This window comes from Pelodiscus sinensis, chromosome 7 (assembly GCF_052426305.1).
Source record: "Pelodiscus sinensis isolate ZL-2025 chromosome 7, ASM5242630v1, whole genome shotgun sequence".
NCBI lineage: Eukaryota > Metazoa > Chordata > Testudines > Trionychidae > Pelodiscus > Pelodiscus sinensis.
The window spans coordinates 43,353,320-43,367,706 of NC_143058.1; the positions used below are offsets into that span (position 1 = coordinate 43,353,320).

At 42.2% G+C, this 14,387-nt stretch overlaps 1 protein-coding gene across 2 annotated transcripts in view; it reads left to right on the forward strand.

The window, feature by feature from the left end:
* The window catches only part of HAT1 (histone acetyltransferase 1), a 64,066-nt gene that overhangs the window by 21,657 nt on the left and 28,022 nt on the right, over positions 1-14,387 (forward strand). For both annotated transcript variants that reach the window (XM_075933628.2, XM_006138972.5), the window contains exons 5-8: positions 10,544-10,723; positions 10,980-11,101; positions 11,602-11,706; positions 12,059-12,165. In XM_075933628.2, coding sequence (XP_075789743.1) covers positions 10,544-10,723; positions 10,980-11,101; positions 11,602-11,706; positions 12,059-12,165 — 514 coding nt within the window. The remainder of the gene's footprint in view (positions 1-10,543; positions 10,724-10,979; positions 11,102-11,601; positions 11,707-12,058; positions 12,166-14,387) is intronic.

The following is a 14,387-nucleotide window of genomic DNA, read 5'->3' on the forward strand; positions in this document are numbered from 1 at the left end:
ATGTACCGTATTTTTTTTAATTTGTTAAATTTCTACTCGTTCCCTAAAATTGCATGAAGGCATATTTGTTCATTCATTTTGCCTATGATTAAAAGAGTATTGAGACAAAGCACCTATTGAGATTCAAAGTTTATGCTCTGTAATCTTGCTAGTTTTCTAGAACTGAAAAGTGATGAGAAATGGCAGTCTCCAAAATCAGCATTATATAGATAACAGTGGTGTGAGGTCAGCCCTTCATCAGTATAATTTCAGATCTGTGAACAGAGTGTAAGGTGTAGAACACCATATCAGATTTCCATAAGTATCTTGATTAATATACCATCACCAACAAGGCTTCCTTCTCTCTCTGTCTCTCTCCAGTAGGAGAGTCCTTGTTAACTTTTATAGTCCTTGGTATCCTCCAACTTCTTTCCTCTCTCAACTCTGAACTTTCTCTCAAGTCCCCATGGTGATATCTACCATCTTCCTGGCTGAGGAAGACTGATTACGAGTCATTCAGAACCTGAAGAGAACAGTCTTTTATCAGCTAGAGATGGTGTTATCCACTATGAAAGCACTCCATTTCACACCATAATATACTCATAAGCATTGCCTGCATGAGAGACTAGCAGCAGATAGCTTATTCTAACTTTTGCATTACTGGTAATACCACATGCCCACAGATGTACACCGTAGCCCTAGCAGAAAAAAATTCCTTTTGCCATCTCATAGTACACTAGTTATTCTAAAGATAGGGCTATCTGATCTACATCCTGCATTTCACTGTACATGAGTCAAGTTGAGTGAAAGCCATTTAACTGTACAAATAGTACTGTGTGCACAGTTGAGCTTGCTGAGTGCCATTTTCAGACAGAAAATTAATTATTTATTTTGAAGGTGGCATTTCTATGAGTATCATGCCAGTTGGGCTGAAGCAGATGTGCAGGCACATAGTCATATACTTAGATTATAAAATATTTGAAGCAGAGACTGTCTTGGTTTTTTATAGTGCCTAGCACAATGGGACTAGACCCAGTGCCACTTGCATTTTATCAGACACAATACTTCAGTGTATGGGTACGTCTAGACTACATGCCTTTGTCACCAGAGGCATGTAGATTAGGCTACCAGACATAGTAAAATGAAGCGGCGATTTAAATAATCGCCGTTTCATTTAAATTTACATGGCCGCCGCGCTGAGCCGACAAACAGCTAATCAGCTGTTTGTCGGCTCAGCGCGATAGTCTGGACGCGCGGGTGGCGACATCAAAGGTATTTGTCGACCACCCAGGTAAACCTCATCACAGGAGGCATACCTGGGTGGTCGACAAATACCTTTGATGTCGCCACCTGCGCGTCCAGACTATCGCGCTGAGTTGACAAACAGCTGATCAGCTGTTTGTTGGCTCAGCGCGGCAGCCATATAAATTTAAATGAAGCGGCGATTATTTAAATCGCCGCTTCATTTTCCTATGTCTGGTAGCCTAATCTACATGCCTCTGGTGACAGAGGCATGTAGTCTAGACGTACCCTTTGACTGAGTCCAAACTGCTGACTGGGCATATATATCACTTGGAGCAACAAGCAGTGCTGCAGGAAGATCTCCAGTCTCTAAAATAAGGCCCATAATAAAAAGTCTATCGGAGAGGAAATACTATCTTTATAATGCCAAATTGGGCTGAATTTTCAGGATGCTATCAAGCCCAATGGACTTCTGGATGTCACTCCGGTTCTTTGCAATGAGTTGATGAGAGACAGGGAGAATGTGGAAAAAATCCATCTACTCTGAACTAGGAAGATGAGTGAGAAGAGGTGACAGACCAGGAGATGCTAAATATCCTGAAATCCCAGGATGTAGAGACCATGGTTGAGGCAGTTAGCAAATAAAGGAATTTGGAGACCTGGTATCCTCTGTAGCAGACATGTAGTTTCTTTAATTGTAAACATTTATTGATTCTGTAGGTTTTAATTTTTTTCCTTAGATTCTTATGAATGTTATTAGCCTGCAAGGGTTTGTTGTGTTTTTTTTAATAGTGTCAGTTTGACAAATCTGTCCTCATATCTGCTGGTTCCCCTAGTTGTGTTTCTTCCCCATGTTTCTCCACTGAGCTGCCAGGACCCTTGTAGCCCAGTTGATTTGGTTTTCTCTTTACTCCCTGTGGTATTTCTGCCCCTTGAAACCTCCTTCCCTTTTGTCTGCATTGGCTGCTGTTCCTAGCCAGGGCAGTCTTGCTCAGCATGCAGAGCATCTGACTGAATTCAAATGGTGCACTAGTAACACAGGTCATGGGTCTAGATAAAATACTATATATTCTGTGTTATCTTGTACATTTTCTCTAAATCTAGCATAGATGTAAGTTAATCTTAGTCCTCTATTTTCCCCAACCTAGAGATTTGTATCTGGGGAAAAACTCTCAAAACAAGGCCTTCACCCTCACAATCAGGTTTGGAGAAAAGACATATCTTCCTCTATCCCCACAGAAGCGCGGACAATTTTTTCATTTCTGCAGCTGGTCCTTTGTTGTCCATGCAAATAACTCACTGCAGGCGCATCGGTTTTTCCTTGGATGGAGGGCGCTACTAAGATATTTGAAGGCCCTATATGTCTGCAGTAAGTAGTAACCTGTTATAGGCAAGCCTTGTTTTTATTATTATTGCACTAGATGACCATAGCTAATCATGTTTATTCTTAAAGGGTTTTTCACTTTCAATGAGTCTTTATGATCTCTGATCCAAGAAGAAAATGTCTTACAAGAAAACACTGGAATTTAGAATAGAACTATAATTGTTACTTTTATTATATTTGTTGGTGTATTAACATAGCATTAGCCCATCTATCCTTTATCTTTCATTTCTCATTTTTCACTTAAGTAACTGCCTCAGTAGAATGGATGTTTTAGGTGCCAGGCAAATAGACTGAATCTTTATCAGAGGAAAAGCTCATAAATCACAGGTCCAGGAAAAGGAAGAGCAAGGAAAATCTGTTCCTCAACTTGCACAGATATACAAGAGCACAGATGTAGGTTTAACGAAAAACAAAAAGCCTCACTTTTGAGAGAAGGGTTTAGGCTTGAATTAAGGATGTTAAAATGCAATTTAATTGACTAGTCAATGGAATTTCCATCAACTAGGCGATAGGCGCTTCCACGTTCCTCCTTTGAAATATGGAATGGAGGAATGCGGAAGGACGAATGCGGAACTCCGCTTACAGCTCGGGACCAGCGGAAAATCCCTCTGACTTCTGGCTGCATGCAGATGCCTGCTTTGAAATGCACAAGAGTCCCCAGCCATTGAAGCCGGGGTCAGCGTGGGACTCACAAGCTATGGGCTCCCCTGCCCCCTTTGAATCGCGTGGAGTTTCAAAGGGCCAGTGGCTGCACAGATCATCAGCTGTGTGGTCGCTGCCCCTTTGAAACTGCTACCTCTGCGTGATTCAAAGGGGCGGCAGGAGAGCTCGGGCTCAGCTGGGGACTCCTCAGTTGAGTCAGTTGAGTCCAGGCTCCCTACGAACTTGGGATCAGCTGACCTCGGGCTCAATGGCAGCTGCCCCTTTGAATCGCACAGAGGTGACGTTTTAAAGGTGCAGCCTGCTGCACAGCTGGGATCCTGGGATCAGCTGTGCAGCTTGCTGTCCTTTTAAAACACCACCTCTGCGTGATTCAAAGGGGCAGGAAGGGAGCCCGAGGTCACCTGGGAACTTCCCAGCTGACCCGAGGCTCCCTGTGGCAATTTCCCAGGACTTGGGAGCAGCTGGGGAGTCCCCAGCTGATCCTGGGTTCCACATGGCATTTCCCTGGAACCCGGGGTCAGCTGGGGCCTCTCTATCTGATCCCGGGCTCCAGGGCTGCCCCTTTGAATCTCCACAGAGACAGTGTTTTACACACCTGATTCCAGGATTAGCTGTGCAGCTGCTGCCTTGGGATTTCAAAGTGGCAGTGCTGCTTTCAAATACCCCTCCCCCGCCTTTGCTCCCACTCTTTCATAGAAGCAGCAAGAGGGGAGGGGGAATTGACTAGTCGCCATTAATATCTGGTGAGCAAATGCTTATTCGATAGTCAACTTGGTGGTTACCAGGCACTTTTTTTGTTTGAGGTTATCATCTTGTTCTCCAGAATCTCATCCTATATATTTTAAATAAACAAACTCTTCTATCCCTTAAAGTTGATGAGCCTAGGCTCATAAGTTAACATGCATGGTAACACACAAACCCCTCTTCCCCTTCACTCTGCTGCCTCTGTCATGGCACTGGGGGGCTGGTGGGAACTGGTATATGCAGGGAGCCCCATCTGCACTGTATCAGAGGCAGCAGCATAGGGGATAGATGGGGGCTGGTGCATGCATGATCTGAGGTAGCGTTAATTAATAGCATGTCAGATGTTAAAAGTACACAATTTCTTTATTAAAAGCAATGGAGGTCACAGGCCAGCTGCAATGGCATAATGAGCTAATGTTTACAGTATAAAGAGCAAAAGTTGTCTTAGATTACTAAAATACTTCATTTGGATTCTATGTAAAAGACGGGAATAATACCCAAGGAATGATAGTGAGCAAGCTGTAGTGCAGGAGGCAATCCAAGAAGTAATACTGTTCCAGTTTAAACTGTGGAATGGGAGAGGAGAGAAGTAGTGGTTTCTTCTTAACTCTTCAAAAAAACAAGCTCCACTTCTGCCCACTTGTAATGCCAAAATAAATACTGCTCCTAGAAGTGTGTGCAGATGTTCAAAATATATCACTGGGCTCCTTAGGTGGGGTTTAAATATACCTTTAGGCAGAGCAAATTAGGCACGTGCCTATGATATACAGACTGCAGGTGATACCTATATAACTAACAGCACCAGGATCAACAGCTTTTCTGTGTGGCTATGCATAGATTGTTTTATTGCCTCAATCTTGTTTACTACATACTCAACCCTTCATTTTTTGACTATTACAGAAGATGTAGCAAGCAGAATTTTAGTTAGCTGAACTGTTATTGAGATTGATAGATGTCCATCCTTTATATTTTTTTCGCAAAGGCAGAGACCACTGTCATGCGTTTGTGCAGTTTGATTGACCAGGCAGTCATTTTTGTAATGGCTGCTTAAATTGGCATACATGGTAATTCAAAGTAAGTGGGGGAAGATGAATCGAGATAAATATTTGGGAATAGTCCCTGTTGAAAAGTCACATCATGCAGTTTGCTTGGTCCCTGTTTGTAATTAGTAGAGAGAGAACCTGTTATGTTGATCACTTTCACTGTCATTAAGGCTGATATGTTCCTGGACTGATGCAGAATGAGCACTTGAATTCCACCATCTGCTCTGGAATAGAATTAGCTAATTGTTCATATCTCTATTTATCAAGTGTACCATTGGTCATATATTCCCATGATGACTTGATAACCTCAATGTGGTGCCAAACTTAACCATAACTGTCCATAGTTTCTAGTTGAGATAAGACAGTCACTCTTTTCTGTTCTTGTCCTGGTTGTGCAGTATTGGCACTTGCTAACTACAGAGATGACTGCTCACAACCTGTACGAATTGGGAAGTGGGGGAAAGCTTCAACCCCACCCTCCCTAAAGAGCACCAGAAGCCATTTTATGCAGAAGTTGCTTTAAATTTTCTGTAGATTCCCCCTCCCCCCCACTGTGGTGATAGCTGATGACTGCTCCCATGATCCTATTCAAATAGCTTTGGGTGTCGTCTTAATTTCAGTAGCGTAAAGAGTTGTAGTATGAAGTTAGACAGTCATACTTGCTTTAGGGATGTTAAAGAATTAACCAGTAACAACCTTGGGGACCCTTGGAATGGGAGTGCCTCTTTAGTGCTGTGGTAGAACCTCATGGCTGAGGCAGGGCTAGGTGGTAGGCTCCAAGTTATAACAGTTAACTTTTATCATCCCTAAGATGTGCATACTAGGTGGTGAGAACAGTTCTGTCCCGCTTGCCTATAATTATGATGCAAAACTAAAAGCACCACTCCACACAGGAATCATTATTTTCAGGCATGGTACACAGACAGTGTCTTTGTGGAGAGAAAAGAATTAAAACAATAAATCCATCATCTATAGGCCTTGCTTCTTGCACAGAGATGAAGCCCACACTCTGCCATCTTACAGTTGCATTTCAGAAGTTCTGACATTTCTTTGTTGCTGAACAGGATTAAGAATTGAGTGTTCAGGGCCTGATAATTTATTCTTTCCCATAACTTCTTAGCTTCTCAAACACCTTCCAAAATCTCCCTGAAACAACAGTAATAGGGAGCTCTATCAGGAATTCTAGGATTAAAACCTAGAATGCTATGCAACTGTATAGTACAGGTTGGGTATGAACATGAAGCAGAATTGCGTAGCTAGCATACACATGTTGCACCATTGGTTCAACTGACACCATTTCAGTTCACCACAGTAGGCAGTGATAGTCTCTCCAATCCCAAATCATAATATAAATGGATTGGGAATTAGATGCAGGTCTTCTGAGTGGTAGTGTGGAAGACCCCATCATGGCCTTCTTGCAGTTTCAGTAGGAAAATATTTGTTGTGGGAATTGCAGCAACTTCCTTACTATTTTTTTAAAAAGGCTTACTCCTTATTTCCCTTCCACTTAAATGTTCTTGGTAGGGCTTTCAATTGACCTGCATTATCGCCTGTGATTAACGCAGGACAGGATTAATGTGTTAATCGCAGGCATTAATGCTGTGCTGCCCCTTTGAAGTGCCGCTCTGGCACTTCAAAGGGGCTTTGCAACAGTGGAGCCAGGGATCAGCTAGGCACTCCAGCTGATCCCCAGCCCCTAATGTGCGGCTCTGGCACTTCAAAGGGGCAGCACATTAGGAGCTGGGGATCATCTGGAGTGCCTAGCTGATCCCTGGCTCTGCTGTTGCAAAGCCCCTTTGAAGTGCCGGAGTCCACTGATCTCCCAGCTCCACTTGTGCTGCCCCTTCGAAGTGCTGCTCTGGTGCCTTAATGGGGCAGCGCTGCATGGAGCCTGGGGTCAGCTGGAGTCTCCAGCTGACCCTGGGCTCTGCCTTGTGATGCCCTTTTGAAATGCTGCCCTGGCGCTTCCAAGGGGCAGTGCTGCATGGAGCCAGGGGTCAGCTGGAAACTCCAGCTGATCCCGGACTCCATGCAGCACTGCTCCATTGAAACGCTGATGCAGCATTTAAAAGGGAAGTTGCACGTGATTAATCACGATTGATCAAATTTTTAATTGTTTGACAGCCCTAGTTCTTGGTCTTCAGGAAGAAAGCATACTTAAAGCTTAGTCATGAGTAAAGGGAAAATGAAAATGTAGAGAACATTTTATAACTTTTTCTGGATATTTTTCAAAGACTGTTATTAACATTTATAACACGCTAGAAGATTTATCCAGTGTTGCTTGGGTCCTTAACTCAATTAATTTTTGTTTTTCTTCATTTAAATCGTTGCTCTGGAGTAGGGCTGAGGATGGAGGGGTTCAGTATGCATGGGAAAGCAGACAACCCCACCCTTCTCTCGCTGCAGCAGCTTGGGGCCAAATGAGAAGCACCTTTCCATGACCACTGCAGCTCCATGACCCCCAGATGCGGCAGGTCCGGGTTTGTCTGTCCCCTGCACTTCACAGCTCACGTGAGGAATGCAGCAGACTGTGCACTTTCCTCTCGTTTCTGACAAAGGGAAGGAGCCAGCAACCTGTACGAATTGGGGAGTGGGGGAAAGCTTCAACCCCGCCCTCCCTAAAGAGCACCAGAAGCCATTTTATGCAGAAGTTGCTTTAAATTTTCTGTAGATTTCCCCCCCCCCCCCCGTGGTGATAGCTGATGACTGCTCCCATGATCCTATTCAAATAGCTTTGGGTGTCGTCTTAATTTCAGTAGCGTAAAGAGTTGTAGTATCCTTACCATCAGTGCCGAGTCACATGCAGATGTTTCCTGCTGTTATTGTTTGGAGTACATGGGAGGGAATTCACACTCTCAAACATACGTGTTAAGCACAATGAATCAACAAATAGCTAATGGATCGTACTGAACATAATCATTCTTATTTCTAGAATTTGTGTATATGTACTGTGAGGAGTTACTGTAAACATTCACTGAACAGATGATTGTATTTCTATTTTGTGGTATTTTTCCAGAAATAACAAATTTTATTGTAAATGTTGATTTGCAGTTTTCTGAATTTTGTCAGCTTGTGCAAACATAAGCACTTTAATACGTAGTTCACCAAGCATGATTTTACCATTTCCATTTTATGGCTAGATAAATAGGTTGTGGAAAAATAATAACACTATTAATGTTAATACACATGCACTCTGTTGTATTGTTCTATTGTTATTAAACTACATTGTGTTGATCTTTAAAAATGCATAATTTTTGTTTTGCCTCATCCATTATTCAATTAAATTATTGGTTCCAGGGAAAAAATATTATCAAATACTGCTTTAGAGAGAACAGAAATGGTTCTAATAAATGCAGTTCTTTGTCTTGAGAATGAAATGTATGCAAAGAATGATGTATGTATTTAAAATAGGCTCCTAGACAAAGTATTGTAGAGCTATATCTTAACTGGTTAATAGCTCTTTTTATAGATATAAAGCAAGTTAAATATAAATGTTGGTAGTACCAAACCATTGAGAATAAAACTTGTTTGTGCTGAACTCCATCCAGGGTTTCTGTCTTAAAAATCCAACTGAATGATGATAAAGTGCTATTCATTTGCAGGTGCATTACTTCTACTTAAGGGACTGTGGTTGAAAGGACAGGAATTAGTAGCATGTTGTATTAGCCTTTTGTAGTGTATTTTGTCCTAAGCATCTTAATTTCCCTGTTTTGAATGCTAAGTAGCAAGGGTCTTGGTTTAGAACTAATACCCATCATGCATGTAAACTGTGTGAAAGAGCTGCTTAGTAAGTTAACACAGTGTTCTTGTGTCAGTCCTTGTGGAAATAGATACAATACAAACATTACAGCTGAACTCACGGCAAACTCCATTAAGTAAAAACCTGGGTTCATTGTTCAGATGAAAGTTTGAATAGAATGTAAGCTCATTTTGTTGAATGTAATGTCAGGCTTTTAGGAGTTGTATTGAGGGGTTAGGTTTTTGTTAAGTTGAGACCAATTCATTAAGTTTTATTGCCTGGTGAGAAGCAGTAATGCGTTATTGTGAAAGTTCATCAAATATTCATGGTTAAAGAGAAGTAGTAAATGTATTCAATCAAGTGGTCTTTTGGGGGGTTGAAAAGGATTATGAAGTCTGCTCAGCTGATAGCCTGTAACACTCACTCTGGTTATTTAACAAGAGTAATTTGAATCTCTGAATTAAAATTTGCTCTTAAGGCTTGTCTCTCCCTTTCTCCCATTTTGAGGTTACAAATCCAAGTTGTTGAAAATTGTTGTTACATTTCCATGTAATATATTGTCTCAAATTTAATTTTTTAAAAATATTTTGGCTAGGAGATAGGCTCTTTTTTCCCATTTGTTGTGATTACTGTGGTTGGTCCTTTAGACATGCATTTCAAGTGTGTGTGGCGGGGGGAAGCTGTCACTCCCTCTTACTAGGACTGCCATTTTCTCAGTTACCTCCCTCCCTATGCCTTTTGCTGGCTGCCTTTGCTTGGCAAATGCAGTATCATGGAAGAGCACACCGCAGTCAGTACGGTTTCAAAGATTTGCTAGCTGAAGAAAGTCTTAAGGAACAGTAAGGAAAGCCAATGTCTTACTTGGAAGAGTTACTGCACCACATCCATCACGTACTGGCAAATGGGAAAGCAGAAATTCCAGTGTGTCTCCAAATTCACAGCCTCCCTTTTATCCCGCCATCTTTATTGGTGTTCATCAGTACAGTATTGTCTCTCTCAATGGAGTAGACATTCAAAATTGAGCTATCCAAAAATTCCCTTACTAGTTAACAGCTTAGAGGACTTACCTCTTCTCCCCTCCTCCCCCCCCTGCAACAATTCCAGTCTTCCCCATTTCACATCATTACCCTCTGGGCATATATTATAGCTATAATCAGACAGTGACTAGCCCAAACTTTCTTTGAGCCCTTTAATGCTCCTGCTTCATCAGCCACAAGGGTCACTATTAAGCAATGAAAGGCATTGCACTCGTTTACCCTTGTACTGAGTACTCCTCCTGAAATCAGACAAGTCTTAGCAACTTTCCTTTTTATCTTGGCATACAGGTTGAACCTCTCTAATCCAGAATTCTCTCATATAGAAACATCCATCGTCCAGAATTATTTTAATTAGCCAGTTGGACACACTTTTCATTCTCGCAGTTCCATATAGTTTGTTTACAGCCATCAGTCCTAGCTCTCCGCATTCTGTGCTGTTATTTAGGTCTAATTTACCCGTAAATGTACTCTTAACAGCACAGTAAGCAGTGGAAGTGTTGGTAATGCTGCTAGACAATATTGACCTCTCATAATCCAGAAAAATCTCTTTCTGATCTGGTCAGGTCCCAAGGGTTCCAGACCAGAGTGGTTCAACCTGTACTTTTTACAATAACTTGTTTTTTCTAATAGAACTATGCTTTCATAATATTGTGTATGGAAGTTCACTTTTGATTTTTTTTTTCTGTGTCTTTCTTGCTCTTTTATTCTGTAGGCAGATGATGTGGAAAGTAAAATTAGAAAAATCATCCCTCCTGGGTTTTGCACAAGTACAGATGACTTTGTGTCTTTGTTGGAAAAGGAGGTTAATTTTAAGCCCTTTGGAACATTACTACACACATATTCAGTTCATAATGAGGAAGCAGGAGAAGACATAACATATCAAATATATCAGGTATGAAAAAAAATTAAATAGATTCTTTAGGGCAAACAGATACAACTTGGTTTATTAGTGATGTATTTTTCTGATGTTACAACTGTAGCATATAAGAATTATTATTTTACAAAATCTTTTTTCACTGTGCGTCTAGTTGAACTGGAGTATTCCACTTATAAATATTTTCCCACAGGAGTATTTAATTGTATTCTGCAGGCTTTCTCTTTTGCCTCGATGATGAGTTTCACCTGACTTCTCCTGGCTTTTTCCCTAGGCTGACATGACATGTCCAGGCTTTCGAGACTATCATGAAAGGCTTCAGACCTTCTTGATGTGGTTTATTGAAACTGCTAGCTTTATTGACGTGGATGATGAAAGATGGAACTACTTTCTAGTGTAAGTACAGTTCTAAAGCAACAGTGGAACTTATTACCTCCACAAAGCCTGCATTTTAATTGTGGCTGGCCAATTATTGGGACAGTATAATGATATTTTTCCCAGGAAAGAAAAACCATTGTTTATTAGGCTTGAGGTTTTCTCCATTATGCTTTAGGAGACCTTGAGAATAGAGCTGAATTAAATGCTGTTGTCCGTTAGAGCCCTGAATGTAGGCTTAAACAGTAAAATGAGCTTTGCCTGTGTTTTCTTTTACTTGCCACCTATTCATCTTTATAATAGGCAAGTGCACTAAAGTGCTGTAAAGAGGCCTGATTTATCCAAGTTGCTGCACACCAATTAAGTGAATTGTACATTCAGAACATAGCAGGTGTACCCATTGGGCCCTCACAGAGTAGCTTGCTGACACTGAAAATTCAGTTGGAGAATGGAAAAGAAAATGGACACTGCATGGGAGCGCGACTGTAATTGACCTGCTTGGCTTTCTGTTTTATCTGCAGATTTGAGAAGTATAATAAGGATGGAGCTACGCTCTTTGCGACCGTAGGCTACATGACAGTCTATAATTACTATGTGTACCCAGACAAAACCCGGCCACGTGTAAGGTAATTGGCAGCATAACACGTGCCTTCCCTTTTATTTCAGAAGAGGGAACTGCTGAAGTTCCCAATACTTGTTTATAATGGTGTTGATTTGTGGTTTTTGTTTTGTTTTGTTTTTTAACTATTATTAGTTGGCTGTGCACTGATTGTCGCCCTCTGGAGCAGGGTGGAATCTCCAACCAGTTTTGAATATTTTAGCAATTTTTTTAAAAAAAATTGTATGTTTTAGTCCATAAATCACCATAAGCTTAAATCTTTAAATAAAAAGATGAAATGCAACATATTTGAATGTTTAAATTGTGCTGTTTGCTACTTAAGTCTCCTTTTAATTTTAAAATATCCTTCCTGCCTATAGCCAGATGCTGATATTGCCTCCATTCCAAGGAGAAGGCCATGGTGCTCAGCTTTTTGAAACTGTTCACAGATACTATATGTCTTCTCCAACAGTGCTTGATATAACAGGTATGTGAATGCTCATTTTATTAGAGATGTGAATTCAATTAAACAAAATTTGGAGCATTTGCTGCCTGTTAGCCTACAGCCTAATTTTTTTTCTTCTGCCAGAATAAAATGGTCTTTTGAAGATTTAGCTTCAGTTTACTTCAGGGTTAATATTACCCTGTTTTACAGAAGAACTGCATATAATGCAACTCTTTAAATCCTTTACTTACTGAGAGCAGCACACCAGGAAAATCCAATCCCTGGCATGAAAGGATTACCAGTTAATTAGCTATTTTATTGTGAGGTACACAGCTGAGTTTGCCAAGAGATTGAGCTTTCTTAAACTCCTTGAAGAGCTTGCTCTTTTAAACAATACAGCAAATCAGAAAATATATTAATGGTAAAATATTCATGTTTAATGTGAAGGCCAAAGTTTTTCAAGCACTGGAAACATATACAGCAATCCTGTGTCCCAGGAGCATGGGTAGTAGACTGATTGCAGATCCACATGAAGTCAATAGTGATCTTGCATGAATATCTGAAAAATATTAATGGGATTGGAGGGTAGAGAAGAAAGATAAAGAATATAAAGAAAAGAGGTATATGCTAAGTGGAATATTTTATACTGTAAAATGTATATCTAATTTCCTGATAATGTGAAATGCTGTAATTTCTAGTTACACAATAAAATCTGTCATATGATTCATTAAATCTGATTATGACAAAGCAAATGAAACGTCTGACAAAAAATGATCTGTATCACGTTACATAAGAAAACTAGGATTTAAAAGGCAAGGAAGTGACCAGTCTCTGGTATTCTTACCCAGTAAAACTTTTCCAAAATGGATTTTTAATTGCCCTGTGGAATAATCTGCTAGGAACCGTGGTGTTTTCTACACAGTGTATAAAAGGTACAGAGAGAGAGATTCATCTTTTCATTTATTTCTTATGGTCACTGAGGGGAAAAATTATGCTTGTCCAACTAGGGATGTAAAATACTGGTTAATTAGGTTAACCTAACATTTAACTGCTTAATGTTAACTGACTAAAGCAGGATCCAAATCTGGGACAGCTCCTGCCCAGCTGGGACAGCCCCTGTGGGGCTCCCATCCCCATTCCCACACTAGCTGCCTCCCAGCCCCTGCCAGAGTGGCTCCTTTATGGGTCGGGCCCGGGCTCTTCCTGGATAGAGGCTGCTCCAGACTCCAGAGCAGGCCCTGACTGTGGGGTGCCTGGGGCCACCATAGACAGAGGCTGTTCCACATGCCAGAGCAGACTCTGTCCATGGCAGGGAATTATGGATGGCATCTAAAAGTATAAGATGGATAACTGAGGTGTCTCACTCAGTGAGAAGCACAAGATAATGTGAATTTATAAAATTGTTGCTTGATTGGAGTGAGTTGGAAATAGGGATGTAAAATACTGTTTAATTAGTTAACCAGTGAAACGGAGGTGTGGGGAGCTGGAGTGGGCCCCTGTCCACCATGGAGTCAGCAGGCTTTTGTGGAATTAAAGGGGGCCTGTACAGGCGCGCAGCTGGGAGCTGGCAGCCCTTCTTCTGCCTCCCCCTCAACCCCAGCTACTGGTCCTCCCCTTCCCTGCATGAGCCTGCCAACTCTTGCTTATCAAGTACAATAAACTTCCGATAATACGGCACCTTTAGGACCCAGGGGGAGCCGGATTATCAGATATGCCGGACTATCAGAAGGAGGGGCTAGGAGGGGTCTGGGATGGGGTGAGAGGGATGCCACACCACACCCCTCCTAGCCCCCTTTTCCGATAGTCCGGCTCTGCCCCAGGCGTCCCCATTCAGCCGCTGCTGGTCAGTTTCAGCAGCAGCTGAATCGGGGACGCCTGCAGCAGAGCAGCTGGGGTGCTGCCGGGTTGGTCCGGTAGAGCTGCCCCATGGTGCTATGAGACTAACCCGGCAGCACCCCAGCTGCTCTTAGGGTCGCTTGGGACAGAGCAGCCGGGGTGCTGCTGGGTTGCTCCCGCAGTGCCGAGGAGCGGTGCTACGGGACCAACCTGACAGCACCCCAGCTGCTCTGCTCCAAGCATCCCCAAGAGCAGCTGGGGTGCTGCCGTGTTGGTCCTGCAGCCCTAGGGGCAGCGCTATGGGACCAACCTAGCAGCGCCCCAGCTGCTCTGCCCCCGGCTTCCTCGATTCAGCTGCTGGTCAGTTTCATCAGTGGCTGAATCGGGGAAGCCAGGCGCAGAGCAGCTCCAGTTGTCCGGCTGCCCCG